This window comes from Ovis aries, chromosome 21 (assembly GCF_016772045.2).
Source record: "Ovis aries strain OAR_USU_Benz2616 breed Rambouillet chromosome 21, ARS-UI_Ramb_v3.0, whole genome shotgun sequence".
Lineage (NCBI taxonomy): Eukaryota > Metazoa > Chordata > Mammalia > Artiodactyla > Bovidae > Ovis > Ovis aries.
In genome coordinates, this window is record NC_056074.1 from 24,310,734 (window position 1) to 24,328,211 (window position 17,478).

The 17,478-nt window shown below is 37.5% G+C and overlaps 1 protein-coding gene and 1 pseudogene across 1 annotated transcript; both read left to right on the top strand.

Moving 5' to 3' along the window:
* The first annotated feature begins 530 nt into the window (after positions 1-530).
* On the top strand, positions 531-1,529 carry LOC101102601 (olfactory receptor 10D3-like; annotated as a pseudogene).
* Positions 1,530-6,347: 4,818 nt separating this feature from the next.
* Positions 6,348-7,271, top strand: LOC101102853 (putative olfactory receptor 10D4). Its single transcript, XM_004019793.5, has one exon. The coding sequence runs from the start codon at positions 6,348-6,350 to the stop codon at positions 7,269-7,271; it is 924 nt and encodes a 307-aa protein (XP_004019842.2).
* The last annotated feature ends 10,207 nt before the right edge of the window (positions 7,272-17,478 follow it).

The following is a 17,478-nucleotide window of genomic DNA, read 5'->3' on the forward strand; positions in this document are numbered from 1 at the left end:
ATTCTTTACCAGCTGAGCCACCTGGGAAGCCCAAGAATACTGGAGTGAGTAGCCTATCCCTTCTCCAGGGGATCGTCCCAACCCAAGAATCAAACCAGGGTCTCCTGATTTGCAGGCAAATTCTTTATCAGCTGAGCCACCAGAGAAGCCCAGCTGGTCTATTAAGCAACTAATTATGATTTGGCTTATAATACAAAACGAGTTTCCCACCTGATGCCAAATTTTCCTTGGAGAAGATGCTTCTGTAATATACCAGTTTGTGTGATGGTAAACTGGATTGGGAGAGACTATCTAAAACCTATAATAAGAGTTGATTACTCCGAGGTTTGCCAACTATAGAGATAAATTACTCTATGTAATTTTGCATGTGAAAAATACTGAGGCCAAATGCAACACATTACTTAGTTGCATGCCCGGATTTATTACTGGTTTCCTTTTCGTCTTTGACCTTTCTTTGCTCACAGTCACTGCTTGAGAAATAACTCTACTAGGAAGATATTTTCTCAGTTATCTGCGGTCTTATATCATGAATGCTTTGCTTTTCCAGGACTGCCTGGTGCACAGACGTGAAGGACTACACTTCCATGTCAGAGTTCATATTGTTGGGATTTCCTAACAATGGAGGGCTGGAGAAATTGATATTTGTCCTGTTTTTGATGTTTTATCTCTTCACTTTATGGGAAACCTGCTCATCTTCTTCACCATTCTGGTTTCTTCCAACCTCCACACCCCCATGTATTTATTCCTGGGCAACCTGTCAGTGTTTGATGAATTTTTCCCTTCAGTGAGTTCCCCAAAATGATGCTCTACCTAATGGGGCAAAGCCGGACCATCTCTTACCAGGGCTGTGCCTCCCAGCTCTTCTTTTACCACTTTCTGGGTGGTACCGAGTGTTTCCTGTACACTGTGATGGCCTATGACCGCTCTGTGGCTATTTGTCACCCTTTGCGATACATGGTTATCATGAACCCAGTGTGTATACCAGCTTGACAGTGGGCTCTTGGCTGGGTGGCTGCCTACATGGAAGTATCCTCACATTTCTTGTCTTTAAGTCACCCTACTGTGGCCCCAGTGAGGTGGACAATTTCTTCTGTGACACCCCAGTGGTGCTACCCCTGGGCTGTGCAGACACCTCTCTAGCTCAGATGGTAAGCTTCACTAACGTGGATTTTGTGACTCTTACATGCCTTATCCTTATTCTTACTTCCTACAGTTGCATCATCCTTTCCATTTTCAAAATCAGATCCTCCGAAGGCAGGTGCCGAGCTTTTTCAGCCTGCAGTACCCACCTCATTTCAGTCATCTTGTTCTATGGGCCTGTGATGCTCGTCTATCTTTGGCCTGCTTTCAGCCCCTGGCTAGACTCTGTTATCCAAGTGTTAAATAATATTGTTGCCCCTTTCCTTAATCCTTTGATTTACACCTTGAGAAACAAGGATGTGATGCTGGCTCTGAGGAAAGTGTTAACTCAAGTGGTCCACGTTCTGGGGCATAAGGTATGGTGGCAGTTCCTTTCTGAAATTCTTTGAAGAGTTGCTTCAGATACACTACTTGTACAACAGGATTGCTGCTGAAATAGTGAGCTGGGTGAAGATGCTATGTGACATCTCTTGGGAGTCCTAAGTCATGTGGTCGGGGATTGGTGGACTGAGGCATGATGTACTGCTTCATGGAAGCTTTTCAAATTAACTCAGCCTTTCTCTGTTTTAATTTGCCAAAACAGTGTATCTTTTCTGCTTTACACAGTCTGTTCTTGTTGGAACTGTGTTTTGATTGATTACCATAAAGAAGCAAGGTTCTGGAGAACACAGACTGGCTTCCTTCCTTCTTTCCCCAAATATATGCAGTACTCTATCTTCTTACAATCTCTTTCTGGCCATTTAATAAAACCAGGTCAACAAGGTATGAAATTTTAAAGTAGAATTGCACAGTTTGGTAAATTTATGTTTGAACTTGGTTTATAACTTCTATGGCTTTAATCATGTCTTCTTAGTAAAAAACAATCCCTTTTGAAGCTTTATGCTTTTGGCCATCAGAGAAAATTTGGCATTAAAATTCTATGCATAAGTCTCAAGTGAGAAGTTGGCCATTAATCTATTCTTATAAAATGGGAGACTGGATTTCCGTAAATTGGCAGAGGAAAGTCTCCCTGAGCCAGCATTCTCTATTCATTATAGGTTTGCTGCATTTCCTGAAAATCTAATTGATCTGTAATTAGTTAAAATTGAACCATTAAGAATATAACTTACTTGTTTTTGAATCTTTCAACATTTAAATTCTAATCTTTAATCAAATGCGTTTCAGGTTGCTTATCTATTTAGATTTATCCACTCAAACACCTAGAATAAGAGCTAACACTTAAAATAGTCCAATGTATATGCTTTACATGTATTGACTAATCTAACTCACAAAATCCTAAGACATAGATACGTAGACATACATATCCTCCTTTCATAGGTGAAGCACTAAGGCCAGAGAAGTTTTTACTCCCAGAAAGTCTGAATCTAGAACTGAATGGTTACTGGCTTATAAAAAGTACTGAAGAATAATAAATTCTATATAATTATAGCTATCCTTACATCTTGCTTTCTGAATATTATTTGCTGTTCTATTTTTCATATACAGACAAAAAAGAACACACATTCCATAACTCCATTTGTAAAAAATATTCCCAAAGGGCTAAAGTAGATTAATGGTTGCCTAGAGCTTGGAGTAGGGATGGAAATGATTGTAAACAGACATTTTTTTCCTTTTAGTATGAGGGAAATATTTTAAAATTAGATTGTGATTATAGCTATACAATTTTATAAATACATATTCTTTGCAAATATATTCTTATTGAGTTGTACACATAAAATAGGTATTTTATGTCATACAGATATTATATCTATCTCAATAAACCTGTTAAAATACTAAAAAAATCAATGCTAGTCAAAAAGTTTTAAGGTTTAATGATTATCTGACTAATGAATAAGAAAATGAGTAGTAATATATGACTATAACATATTTACTCTTTAAATTAAGACTCAAATCATTTATTCCACTTTGTTAGAAGTGACCAAAAGCTTTAAATGCAGGCAGACTGACATTCAAATCAAAGTTCTGTGATTGACTTTTGGAGTTAACTTTGGCAATTATTTAAACTTTTTGAGCATTATTTTATCTTTAAAAAGAAAATAATATCTACTCATAGGGTTGATGCCAGAATAAAATAAAGGGGCCTTGAAGAGTTTGGTTAAAAAATAAAAAAGGAGATTCACAGTAAAATGTAATGATAATTTCAAAACCATGGAGAAAGAAGACTCTTCTGAATTCACTAGCATGAAAAAAAGACAATGATGATTAGAAAGCTGTAAATCCTTAAACAATTTTAGTGCATTTTGTATTATCCCAAAGTGATTTCAGCTATAACAAGTTTTCTATTAGAAAATTTTATTGGCATATAGTTGCTTTACAGTGTTGTGTGTTTCTACTTTACAACAAAATGAACCACCTATATATATGTGTGTGTATCCCCTCCCTCTTGAGACTCCGTCCCACTCCCGTCCCACCCCTCCAGGTCATCACAGAGCACTGAGCTGAGCTCCCTGTTCTGTACAGCACTTTCCTACTTGCTGTCTGTGTGACACATGGTAGTGTGTATACGTCAGTCCTAATCTCCCAGTTTGTCCTCCCTCTCCTACTGACCCCAACCCATGTCCACAAGACTGTTCTCTAGACCCGCATCTCTGTTCCTGCCCTGCAAAGAAGTTCAACAGGACCATTTTTCTAGATTTCATATATATGCATTAATATATGATATTTGTTTTTCTCTTTCTGGCTTACTTCACTCTGTATGCCAGACTCTAGGGCTTTCCATGTGGCACTAGTGGTAAAGAACCTGCCTGCCAATGCAGGAGACATAAGGGATATGGGTTCGATCCCTGGGTCAGGAAGATCCCCTGGAGAAGGAAATGGCAACCCACTCCAGTACTCTTGCCTGAGAAATCCCATGGACAGAAGAACCTGGCAGGCTACAGTCCATGGGGTTGCCAAGAATCAGACACGACCGAAACTACTTAGCCCAGCACAGGTCATCCACAACACTACAAGTGACCCAATTTCATTGCTTTCTGTGGCTCAGTATAGTCCATGTATGTATGTACTACCTCTTCCACATGCTTGTTTCATTGAGCAGCCAGTAAAAATAACGTGCCCACAGCCCTACCTAACTTTATCTTTTTCTGCTCTGATTCTTTCTCTACACAGCACTCAGCAGACTGATTCTTAAAATGTTAGGTTGAATCAAGTTACAGTAGTTAAAGCATGCTGAGAGAAACACAAGTAGTGATCTTTAATAAGAATAAAGAAATGAAAAAATAAACAAATGGATTTTTAGAGAAGGATGTTAATTCAGGAAGATGAAAAACTGATATTGGGGGACTATACAGCTAATTATGAAAAAAAAAAAAGCAGTTTTGTTAATAACAAATGGGATTGGCTGCCTCATTTCTGCAAGTGGTTACTTCGCTAATCCTAGATGTATCTTTAAACCCAGTTCTTCCAAGCACAGAATCACTGGGCAATTTAAAATATCTTAAAATATCTAACTTAAAGGATGGCTCCCCACTATAGGAAAAATATGCCCAAGAGTTATTTTTTTATTTTTTTATTTTTTATGGCTGTGCAGTGTGTGGGATCCTGGTTCCTGACCAGGGATCAAGCCCATGCTCCCTACTTTGGAAACTCGGAGTGTTTTTTTTTTTTTTTTAAATTTATTTTTGATTGCACTGGGTCCTTGTTGCTGCACATAGGCTTTCTCTAGTTGTAGAGAATGGGGGCTACTCTGTTGTTTCTCTTTTCATGGAGCACAGGCTCTAGGTGCATGGGCTTCATTGCTCCAGAGTGCTGGCTTTAGTTGCTCTGTGGCAGGTGGAAACTTCCCACACCAGGAATCGAACCAGTGTCTACTGCACTGACAGGCAGATTCTTATCCACTGTACCACCAGGAAAGTCCAAGAGTTATTGTTAATCAAAAGGATTTGAAAACTGAAAATAAGTAAGTTTTTTACATAATACATTTTTTTGTTTAAAAATTAATAAGGTGGAGAGACTGGGGAGAAAGAATGAAGGAGGGGAAAGTCTCTGATTAATTGCTCTCTGTTGTATAGCTGTCCCACATGGGGAGAGAGTGGGTCCCAAAGGAACACCCCAAACATCTCTCCTCAGGGAACTGATGCTTCTTTTCTCAGGGACCACAGGCACTGTTGGTCTAGATTTTCAGTTCTGACTGGCTGAATCTGACCAAGAGGTGCATTCATCTTTCCTGATATCAGAGCCTGGCCTTCTGTTTCACAACATCTAAAGGAAAGAAAGCAGGAGGGTGGATGTGGAGCCTGGATTCTAGCCAAGTAGATTCTTTCCCTTCCATCTGTAGGTTCCTTCTTTCTAGAATGCTCTCTCCTCATCTAATGGGTTAAACACACCATGGGCAGGTGAGAGAAGATGGGAATTGGCTCTATTGGAGTTTGGGCTAAAACTGATTTAGTTGACTCCGTGGATTGTCTTAAGATATTCCCTAGTTAATGATGCTGAATCTTAAAAACCTTCATTGGGATGGCATATATTGTCATATTGGAGACATAATTCTTACTGAGAGATTAAATGTTACATTGAAGTAAGATAGCTATTTTTATTATTGCTAATTGCCTGTTGCTTTTTCTGGTATTAAATATTATCATTTCCATCCTGTTTCACTCTTTTTCCGCTAGGTGGTTCTTAGTTGTCCGTTGTTCTAGCTGATGATGGAGAAAGCATTTTTGTGAATCATTTTAATCAACAGGTGATTCCAAAGTGCTGTAGGCACAGGTCAGCTAAAGCCAAGTGGTATGTGGAGTAAAGAAGCATTGAAACCAGAATATTAGTACCTTGAGTGAATTTTCTAATGAGGGTGGGTAGTTGCATTCATTATATTAGGGGTTTTATATACATTAAAGCATTATTCCTCATAAGAATCATATTATTCAACTATTAACCAGATAGCAAGGAGATTTGGAGACTTTTTCAGAATTTTCCAAAACCACTGAGTGTGCATTTAAACTCAGATAAATCCAAGGGTACGATTTATCCTCTGCCCTCTGCTCCATTCTGCCTCTTGTGTTATCTATTATCCTTCAGAGGACACAGATGAAAAGTGACATTGCACATTAATTAGTGAAAACAGGACTGACTCCTATCTAGACGCTTTTAATGTACAATATATGGATACTATCCCTATTCCGTGGATCCTGTGCAGGTATTACTGTTTTGGGGAAAGCCCATCTCAGTGAGACCACTGTCTGACCTTCCAGGTGTGACTAGATGTGAAGATGAGGAATCACACTCCAGTAACCGAGTTCCTCCTCATGGGAATCCCTCACACACAGGGGCTGGAACACGCGCTCTTTGTCTTCTTCCTCGCCTTCTACCTGCTCACTCTTGTGGGGAACCTGCTCATTCTCCTGGCCACCCTCACTTCCTCCAACCTGCACACCCCCATGTATTTCTTCCTGGGCAACCTGTCAGTGTTTGACATCTTTTTCCCTTCCGTGAGTTCCCCCAAAATGATGCTCTACCTTCTGGGGCAAAGTCGGACCATCTCTTACCAGGGCTGCGCCTGCCAGCTCTTCTTTTATCACTTCCTGGGCTGCACGGAGTGTTTCCTGTACACTGTGATGGCCTATGACCGCTTTGCCGCCATCTGTCACCCCTTGCGGTACACGGCCATCATGAACCCCAGGGTGTGTGCCATCTTGACTCTGAGCACCTGGATGGGGAGCAGTGTGCATGCGTCTGTCCTCACATTTCTTGTGTTTAAGTTACCTTACTGTGGCCCCAAGGAGGTGGGCAATTTCTTCTGTGACATCTCGGTGGTGCTGCCCCTGGCCTGTGCAGACACCTCTCTAGCTCAGACAGTGAGTGTCACCAACGTAGGTGTTGTGGCACTCCTGTGTTTCCTTCTTGTCCTCACTTCTTATACTCGCATCGTTATCTCTATATTGAGAATCAGCTCCTCAGAAGGCAGGCACAGAGCCTTCTCCACCTGCAGTGCCCACCTGACTTCTGTCCTGCTCTTCTATGGACCCGTGGTCCTCATTTATCTCCAGCCTGCCTCTAGTACTTGGTTGGAATCTGTGGTTCCCTTGTTCAATAATATTGTTACCCCATCCTTAAATCCTTTGATATATAGCTTGAGAAACAAGGATGTGAAGTTGGCTCTGAGAAAAGTACTAATCCAAGGAGTACGTACCTGAGGAGTGTAAACTTTTCTGTCAGTACCTGTGCTTATAAATTTGCCCTGTATTCATCAGGGGCACCTAGTCTCTTACAGTTGGTGTGACTGCTAAGTGCTATTTGGGACAAGTAGGTTGAATGGATTCTTTGTCATTAGCATGTAGTATTTCTATAAATTTTTATTCAACAAAATTGTGTATAGCACACTACCATGTGTGAGACACTATTTTGTCCACTTTATAAATACTGACATATGTTATTATGATAATTATCATATAGAGTAGATATTATTATCCCAATTTGCAGAGGAATATATTAAGGCAGTGGGATATTAAGACACTTCTGCAGTTCACAGAGATGAAAGGTTACTGAGCTAGGATGTTAATGGAAGGGTTTTAACTTTGTGCTATTAATTCTGCCTCTGTGTCATCAGAGATAGCTTAAATGCCTACTTCTTCCAGGAACTTCTTTTCAATTTATACAGAGTATTCTCCAGTTTTTCAAAAAAATCTAGTTTATTCAATTTGTTATATTTATTTCCATCACTTTTTCATCTATATTGTGATGAGTTGTATACTTGAGTGTGAGATTAAGAAATTCAGTTTCATTTCAGAAGCCAGATGATATCCACATACCTACTAATAGGCATTTTCACAGATCCTCTACTCTTAGGTCCATGTACCTGTTCTTTATGACCATGGTTTGGATTCTTGAATAATGATTTCAGATTTTCTGTCATTAAATCAAAGACTGAATTTGAATTCCAGATTCCTGGTTCCTCAAAATAATTTTTTTCCTCATGTAGATAAATAGGTTTGAAGAAAACAGGAAAAATGTAAAAACTAAAGTGACTCGAAATTACAAATTAATCCTACCACCCAAATGATAATCACTATCAACATTCTGTTATTTCTCCACTTTCTCTCTCATTAGTGACTAAATTGAAACAAAAGTTTCTAACTTCCTGTTTATAATTATTTCAATTATATCATCCATATACCTATCTACATATGTGTACTTATACAATTGTAGTCATATTATATATATATTCTTGTTCTAACCGTGTATCAAGCATTTTCAATTGCCACTATATTTAAACCAGTTTAAACCAGAAATACAATTCACATACCAAATAATTCACACATTTAAACTATACAATTAATCTTTTTTAAAGTATATTCTAGAATTTCAACCATCACCATAGTCTATTTTAGAACATTTTTTTATCATCACAAAAAGATACCCTATAGCTTTTAGCTATCATTCTGTGCCGTCTACAGGGTCGCACAGAGTTGGACACCACTGAAGCGACTTAGCAGCAGCAGCAGCTGTTATTATTATCCTCATCATTTTCCTCTCTAAGCAACTGATAATCTGTTTTATGTATCAATAAATTTGCTTGTTCTGGCCACTTTGTAGAAATAGAACCACATAAAATGTATACTTTTTGTGGCTGCTTTCTTTAATTTAGCATAATGTTTTCAAGATTCATCCATGTTGTAGCAGGTTACTATGTTTTCCCACTTCTTATCTTTTGTGGCCTGAACATCCCTAGTTCCTTTGGTTTCTGAGGTCACTATATGTTATTAAATCCATATATATTTATAATTGTACTATCTTCATAAAGGGCTGACCCTTTATCATTATAAAATATCCCTTTTTATCTCTAGCAATGCTTTTAAAAATCAATTTCTTATTTCATATGAATTTATTACAACTTTTTTTTCAACTATACTTCAATTTTATTAAAATTCACCCCCCCCAAAAAAACCCCACAAAATCTTTGAAGCCAAAACTTAAACAAAAAAAGAAAAAAAAATTCCTTATCTGCTTTTTTTGGGAGGGAGATACAGAAGAACTTCTTTATTTTATTTTAATTTTTTTTACTTTACAATACTGTATTGGTTTTGCCATACATCAACTTTTTCCAAACCACAGATGAGCACCAATTTTGATAGGGAAAAAGGTGGAGCAGGGAAGACAGGGTCAGAGAATAGGACTAGAATCATCATCTAGAAAGTTATAAAACAGTACTGATGCCAAATCTCCACCCTAGACAATCAAATAGTAATAGTTCTAAATGTTCCCAGAAAATTCCATTATTCAACCAGGGTTGAGAAGCACTAGTTTGCATGCCTCCAGTCAGTTTTGCTTCATTGGTGGATGGGGAGAGGGAGTGGATCCTGGTATCAGGACAGGGCTGCAAAAGGGGAGATGCAGTGAGGGTCTCCTGCAGAGGCGTGGGTCGGCAGTGGCTTGCCACTGGGATGGGGGAGGTGGCAGCAGCAGTCCCAGGAGTTGCATCTCGGCATAAGTCCTCTTGGAAGTCTCCTAGTAATACTTTAAAAGTCTATTTTGTCTATTAATTTAGCCATTTCAGCATTCTTGTGGTGGTTGTTTGTATGACATCTCTGTTTTTCTATGCCTTTATTTTCCTTCTATTTGTATCTCTCTCTGTGAGGGAGCATCTTGAATCTCTGGGTGTGTGTGTCTCCTGTAAGATTCCATAGATGGCTCAGTGGTAAAGAATCCACCTGCCAATGCAGGATACACAGAATTGATCCCTGATCTGGGATGATCAGAAATGTTGCAAAGCCACTGAACCTATGAGCCACAACTATTGAGCCTCTGCTCTAGAGCCTGGAAACTGCAACTACTGAGCCGTTGTGCCTAGAGCCTATCAACAAGCAAAGCGTACAGGGTAAAGAAATTAGCCTCCAGTTTAAAAAAAAAAAAAGAGAGACTTCTGCAGCACCACAAAAAAATAAAACCAAAAACCAAGCAAAGCGACCGCAATAGGAAGTGTAGCCCCCGCTCACCTCAAAGAGAGAAAAGCCTGCACGGCAAACAAGACCCGACACAGCCAAATAAATAAATAAATAAATAAATCAATAAAGGAATATAGGAAAGATAGTTTAAAAAAGTGCAGCTTGACTATCTTGGCCTTTTGATTGAATTTTAATCCATTCATGTTTTAATGTTAATATAGATATAATTGTATTTACATGTGATATTTTACTTTTTGTTTTCTATATGTCTCATTCCATGTCTTTTTGTTCCTCTATTTCTCCTTTACTTTTATTTATTTATTTTTTATGTCTTTACTTTTTTTAAAAAAAATTAATTCATCATGTAGCATTTTTAATTTATTTATTGAGTTTTACATTATATTCCTTGAGTTATTACCATAGTTGCTGCTCTAGGGCTTACTATCTTAAATCCTAACATCACAATCAGCTTCAGGTGTATGCTAAATTAATTCCAGAGTGATATAGAGACACTACTTCAATACAGCTCTCTTCCTTCCCCTCTCTTTTTTGTGATAAAATGGTTAAATCTATATTACATCTATGAATGATACAATTCCCAAAACACACTGTTATAATTATTACTTTGTATAATTTTATGACTTTTAAAGAAGTATGTAAAGCAATTATGTATTTATAGCTTTTGTTATAATGACCTTCCTACTTACTGTTGGCATTCGCCATTTGTTTCTATGGTTTTGAACTATCATGTCATTTTCTTAGCCCAATACAGATTTGCTCCCATCTACCTCTTTTTTCCTATTTATTGGCAAGTGTATTACATTTTTATATATATTACATGCTCCATAATAGTTTATGTACATATTGTTTTATATATTTGGTTTTAAAATAAGTTCATGGAAATTAGAAAATAGGCATTTATAGAATGTTTTAATAACATGTTTACCTTTACAAGGCTGTTTGTTTTTCATCTGGATTTGGATTACCATGAAGTGTTACATGTTTTTAGCCTGAAGAACTTCATTTAGTGTTTCTTGTAACTTGCATCTGCTGTAAACAAACTTTTTCCACTTTAATTTTTCATAGAATATGTTTATTTCATATTCATTTTGATGATACCTTTAACGTAGGTAGTTTAGTGGTTGGCTTTTTTCCCCCTTTGAGTATTTAAATACTTATTCTCATGTCTTCTGATCTCCACTGTTTCACATGCGAAGTCAGTCATAGTTCTTACTGAGGTTCCCTTGTAAGGGATGATGAGTTATTTCTCTCTTAATGTTTTCCACATTTTTTCCTTCTTTTTGGGTTTTGGTATTTTTATTATTATGTGTTTGTCTATGCCTATCCTTAGTTCAGTTCAGTTCAATCTCTCAGTTGTGTCCGACTCTTTGCAACCCCATGAATCGCAGCACGCCAGGCCTCCCTGTTCATCACCAACTCCCAGAGTTCACTCAGACTCATGTCTATCGAGTCAGTGATGCCATCCAGCCATCTCATCCTCTGTCGTCCCCTTCTCCTCCTGCCCCCAATCCCTCCCAGCATCAGAGTCTTTTCCAATGAGTCAACTCTTCGCATGAGGTGGCCAAAGTACTGGAGTTTCAGCTTTAGCATCAGTCCTTCCAAAGAAATCCCAGGGCTGATCTCCTTCAGAATGGACTGGTTGGATCTCCTTGCAGTCCAAGGGACTCTCAAGAGTCTTCTCCAACACCACAGTTCAAAAGCATCAATTCTTCGGCGCTCAGCTTTCTTCACAGTCCAACTCTCACATCCATACATGACCATAGAAAAAACCATAGCCTTGACTAGATGGACCTTAGTCAGCAAAGTAATGTCTTTGCTTTTGAATATGCTGTCTAGGTTGGTCATAACTTTTCTTCCAAGAAGTAAGCATCTTTTAATTTCATGGCTGCAGTCACCATCTGCAGTGATTTTGGAGCCCCCCAAAATAAAGTCTGACACTGTTTCCACTGTTTCCCCATCTATTTCCCATGAAGTGATGGGACTGGATGTCATGATCTTCGTTTTCTGAATGTTAAGCCTATCCTACACGGCCTTTATTGAGCTCTCTTCAGAGCTCATGATACACAAAGATTGTTCAGTAAATAACCAGTAAAATATACACAAACATCGGTCATGTTCATATATTGACTTTCTTATTATCTCCATTAATTCTGTGCCACAACCCATTGTACCCCTCTGTACTTGGCGGCACTGAGATATAGCAATAAGTATCTTGCCCTTCGTTACACATGTAGTTAGGGTAAATACAGCTCTAGTCTCAAGTCCTCTTAACTCCTGCTATCACTGTTTCCTACTGTATCATACTGACAACATTCCAGATTACCCTCTAGAGTGAAAGGGTTGGGAAAGCCATATTGTCCAGTGTTGTTTGAAGAGATGTCCTGATTATTGGGTTCAGTTACCATGTGTATCTGGTTTTCCCACCAAGTTACATTTCCAACTTGGCCTCCCAAAATACTTAAGTTGTTCATCATTTCTCACTTTTCTCAAGAATCCAGATAGAAAGAAGGAAAGTATTTACAGGAGGACCCACAGACACATGAGCCCTTATTTTCTATGACATTTTACTGATGTATAGGTTTGTGTTCTATTTTTACTCCCCAAAGTATCTGTATCATTTGAAACCATGGAAACAAAACAAAAAGTGAAAATCCCAAATAAAATAAATTACTGCCCTTGCAAAAAGCATGATACAAAAAGGACAAAATGAAGTCCATTTGCACTGCAGACAATGGTTTGATGTGCAATGTGAGGATTCCATGTCCCCTCCTAACATGACAGGTAAAATCTAAGATCATACAGAATCCTATTCCTATGCTTTGGGAGTGTGTCCTAGACTATATGTTGGATTCAAACAATTCTAGCATTAGTTTGCCATCCTATTAATGCTGGATACTGATGGAAGAACCCTCATGTTATGATATCTTGTAAAACCTGCTAATGATTATGACAAATAGTTATCAGACTAATACTTAAGCTTGTTCAGTAGATTTCTATTCTATGCAATGGAAAGTTCCATCATGTTTATCTTATTCACTGTTGTATGTATTGGATGTGCTCCAGTACCTATTGAGCACTGTGTGTGAGTTTATTAGGAGAATGAATGGGTACCACTTATTCTTTTAAATTATCATGTAATAGCATATGTAGTCCATGGGGTCGTGAAGAGTCAGACATGACTGAGTGACTTCACTTTCACTTTTCACCTTGATGCATTGGAGAAGGAAATGGCAACCCGCTCCAGTGTTCTTGCCTGGAGAATCCCAGGGACGGGGGAGCCTGGTGGGCTGCCGTCTATGGGGTCGCACAGAGTTGGACACGACTGAAGTGACTTAGCAGCAGCAGCAGCAGCAGCAGCAGCATATGTATTTAGATGAAACAGAAACATGAGTGAAACATGGGATACAAAACAAAAACATGCTGCTGCTGCTGCTAAGTCGCTTCAGTCGTGTCCGACTCTGTGCGACCCCATAGACGGCAGCCCACCAGGCTCCCCCGTCCCTGGGATTCTCCAGGCAAGGACACTGGAGCGGGTTGCCATTTCCTTCTCCAGTGCATGAAGGTGAAAAGTGAAAGTGAAGTCACTCAGTCATGTCTGACTCTTAGCGACCCCATGGACTGCAGCCTACCAGACTCCTCCGTCCATGGGATTTTCCAGGCAAGAGTACTGGAGTGGGGTGCCATTGCCTTCTCCAAAACAACAACATACATTAATGTAAATATATATTCTCATTAAAGTTGAAGATATATGCAAGCCAAATCTGACTGAACTCCAACCACTTTTCTAAGCTCCTTTTAAATCAGTGTTGTAATGGCTGGAATTGCAACAACAACAAAAAATTAAGCTCTTTAAATCTTTCCTAAATGTAAAACTTTAGTATAGCACACAACATAAAATTTTATTTAGAACACATGCACACACACACACACACATACACCAGTTTATAAAATCTACTGCATCATCAGGAACAGCATCAACAAAACAAATAATATAATTAAAGGAGGGGTACAGAACTTAAATATATACTCAAAACTATGTTTTTTCCAGTAGCTATGTACAGATGTGAGAATTGGACCATAAAGAAGGCTGAGAGCTGAAGAATTGATGCTTTCAAACTGTGGTGCTAGAGAAGACTCTTGAGAGTCCCTTGGTCTGCAAAGAGATGAAACCGGTCAATCCTAAAGGAAATCAATCCTGAATATTAATTGGAAAGGCTGATGCTGAAGCTGAAGCTCCAGTACTTTGGTCACCTGATGTGAAGAGTTGACTCATTGGAAAAGACCCTGATGTTTAGAAAGATTGAAGGCAAAAGGAGAAAGGGTGGTAGAGGATGAGTTGGTTAGATAGCATCACCAACTCATAAGATAATGAATTTTATTAAACTCCAGGAGATAGTAAAGCACAAGGAAGCCTGGCATGCTACAGTCCATGGGGTCACAAAATGTTGGACATGACTTAGCAGCTCAACAACAACAACCATAACAGTGGATTATATCTCTTCCTAATATTTGTGTTTTAATGAATCATAGGGATAGTAATTATGAGATGCACAAGCCCCTTGAAGATTTCTTGGAATTACTTACATACAAAGTAAAATATTCAATTTATAGTAAGGGAAGTTGAGAAAGGAAAGATTGGGGCACATAATTATAAATCATTTCAGTGCTGGGCTGATTTTCACTAATTCAGTAAATGCTTTTCATAGTATAGAAATTTAGATTACAAGCTGAAACAAAATAGTTAAAACTATGGATATATGTGTGTATATATGTATATATATTCAGAATTCATACACTCAATTGTTTAACATGTGACACAATCCAAAACAACACAGTTTTGTGTGGATAATAATGATGGTGATTTTGGGATATTAAAAAATTTCTGAAAGTGTTAGTCACTCAGTTGTGTTCAGCTCTTTGTGACCCTATGAACTGTAGGTGTCTATAAGTACTAGGATATAGTTAGAATCATCACCTATGGTTCAAGAAATCAAAATATTCATATGCTACAATATGCTTCATCAAAATGTAGGAATAAAATACTGACTGTTGCACCAGCAGAGATCAGTCTCAAAAATGCTGTGTTCAGTGAAAGAAGCCAGACAAAAAAGGAACATATATTTTGTGACTCCACTAGTAAAAGGGCAAATTCATAGAGATGGAAAGTAAATTGATTGCTTAGTGCTTGAAGTAGGAATGAAAATGACTGAAAATGTGTATATATATATATATACATATATATATATATAAAATGAGGGAATATATATGTTATATATATTGTATATATACTTATTTACGTATATACATACATATTGCATATACATATATATATATATATATACATAGTATACACATAGTATATATATTATGGGGGAAATGTTCTAAAATTAGATTGTGGTGATGGTTGTACAAGTATTAATACATATTCTTTGTAAACACATTCTATTAAGTTGTACACTTAAGGTGAGTACTGTATGGCATAGACATTGTTTCTCAATAAAGCTGTTTAAAATATTAAATAAATCATTGCTTGTCAAAAAATTTTAAGTTTTATGATGACATGATTCACCATCTTCATTTTGAAAACAAAGCTAGCAAATAAGAAAATGAGTAGACATATAAGACTACATTTACTTTTAAAATTAAGACTAAAATTATTCATTCCATTTTGTTAGAAGTGATCATAAGTTTTAAATGCAGACAGATTGATATTCAAATCTAAGTTTTGTGATTGGCTTTTGGAGTACACTTTGGTAATTATTTAAACTTTTCCAGCCTTATATTTATCTTCAAAAAGGAAATAACATCTACTCACAGGGTTGGTGCAAGAATGAAATAAAGGAGTCTTGAAGAGTTTAGTTAAATAAAATAGGATGGTATGGGGAGGGAGGGGGGAGGGGGGTTCAAGATGTGGAACACGTGTATACCTGTGGTGGATTCATGTTGATGTATGGCAAAACCAATACAATATTGTTAAGTAATTAACCTCCAATTAAAATAAATAAATTTATATTAAAAAATAAAAAAATAAAATAGGATATTCTCAGTAAGAAGTAATTATGATTTCAAAAGCATAGAAACAGAAGACTTCTGAATTCCTTAGCATAAGAAAAAAGACAGTGATTATTAGGATGTTTTGAATACGTAAACCATTGTCATTTTGTGTGATCTCAAAGTGACTTTAGCTATAACATTTTAAATAGATCCACGTGCTTGTTTCATTGAACGGCCAGTAAAAATAATGTGGTCACAGCCCTACCTAATTCTACCTTAGGTGTTCTGATCCTTTCTCTACACAGTACTTAGCAGATTGATTCTTAAAACATAAATTGGACCAAAATAGAGTAGTTAAAACATGCTAGATAAAGACTAGTAGTCATCTTAAATGAAAATGAAGAAAAGAGTTTTTATTTTATTTTTTTATTTTTATTTTTTTACTTTACAATACTGTATTGGTTTTGCCATACATCAACATGAATCTGCCACAGGTGTACATAAGTTCCCAATCCTGAACCTCCCTCCCACCTCCCTCCCCATACCATCCCTCTGGGTCATCCTAGTGCACCACCCCCAAGCATCCTGTATCCTGCATCGAACCTAGACTGGCAATTCGTTTCTTACATGATATTATACATGTTTCAATGCCATTCTCCCAAATCATCTCGCCCTCTCCCTCTCCCACAGAGTCAAAAATCTGTTCTGTACATCTGCGTCTCTTTTGCTATCTCGCATACAGGGTTATTGTTACCATCTTTCTAAATTCCATATATATATATGTGTTAGTATACTGTATTGGTGTTTTTCTTTCTGGCTTACTTCACTCTGTATAATCGGCTCCAGTTTCATCCACCTCATTAGAACTGATTCAAATGTATTCTTTTTGATGGCTGAGTAATACTCCATTGTGTATATGTACCACAGCTTTTTTATCCATTCATCTGCTGATGGATATCTAGGTTGCTTCCGTGTTCTGGCTATTATAAACAGTGCTGCGATGAACATTGGGGTACACGTGTCTCTTCCAATTCTAGTTTCCTTGGTGTGTGCCCAGGAATACAGCCACTATGGAGAACAGTGTGGAGATTCCTTAAAAAACTGGAAATAGAAAAGAGTTTTTAGAAAAGGATAAGGTATTAATTGAGGCAGTTGAGAAAGTGATATTCGGAAATTATACAACTAATTATAGAAAAAAGACATTTTGTCAACACCAGATGAGATTATTGCCTCATTTCTAAGTGGTTACTTTCCTAATCTCCAGCTTTTTCTTTAAAATCAGTTCTTTCAAAACAGTATCACTGGGCAATTTCAAATATTTGAACTTAATGGATGGCTCTCTATGAAAGGAAAAAAATGTTCAAGAGTTACTGTTAATCAAAGGGATTTGAAAGTAAGCAAATGTTTTGGCATAGTTACATTTTAGTCTAAGAATTAATGAGAT

What these genes read in the sequence shown, in the direction of transcription:
- LOC101102853 (XM_004019793.5), top strand. Translation starts at nt 6,348, where the DNA reads ATGAGGAATCACACTCCAGTAACCGAGTTCCTCCTCATGGGAATCCCT.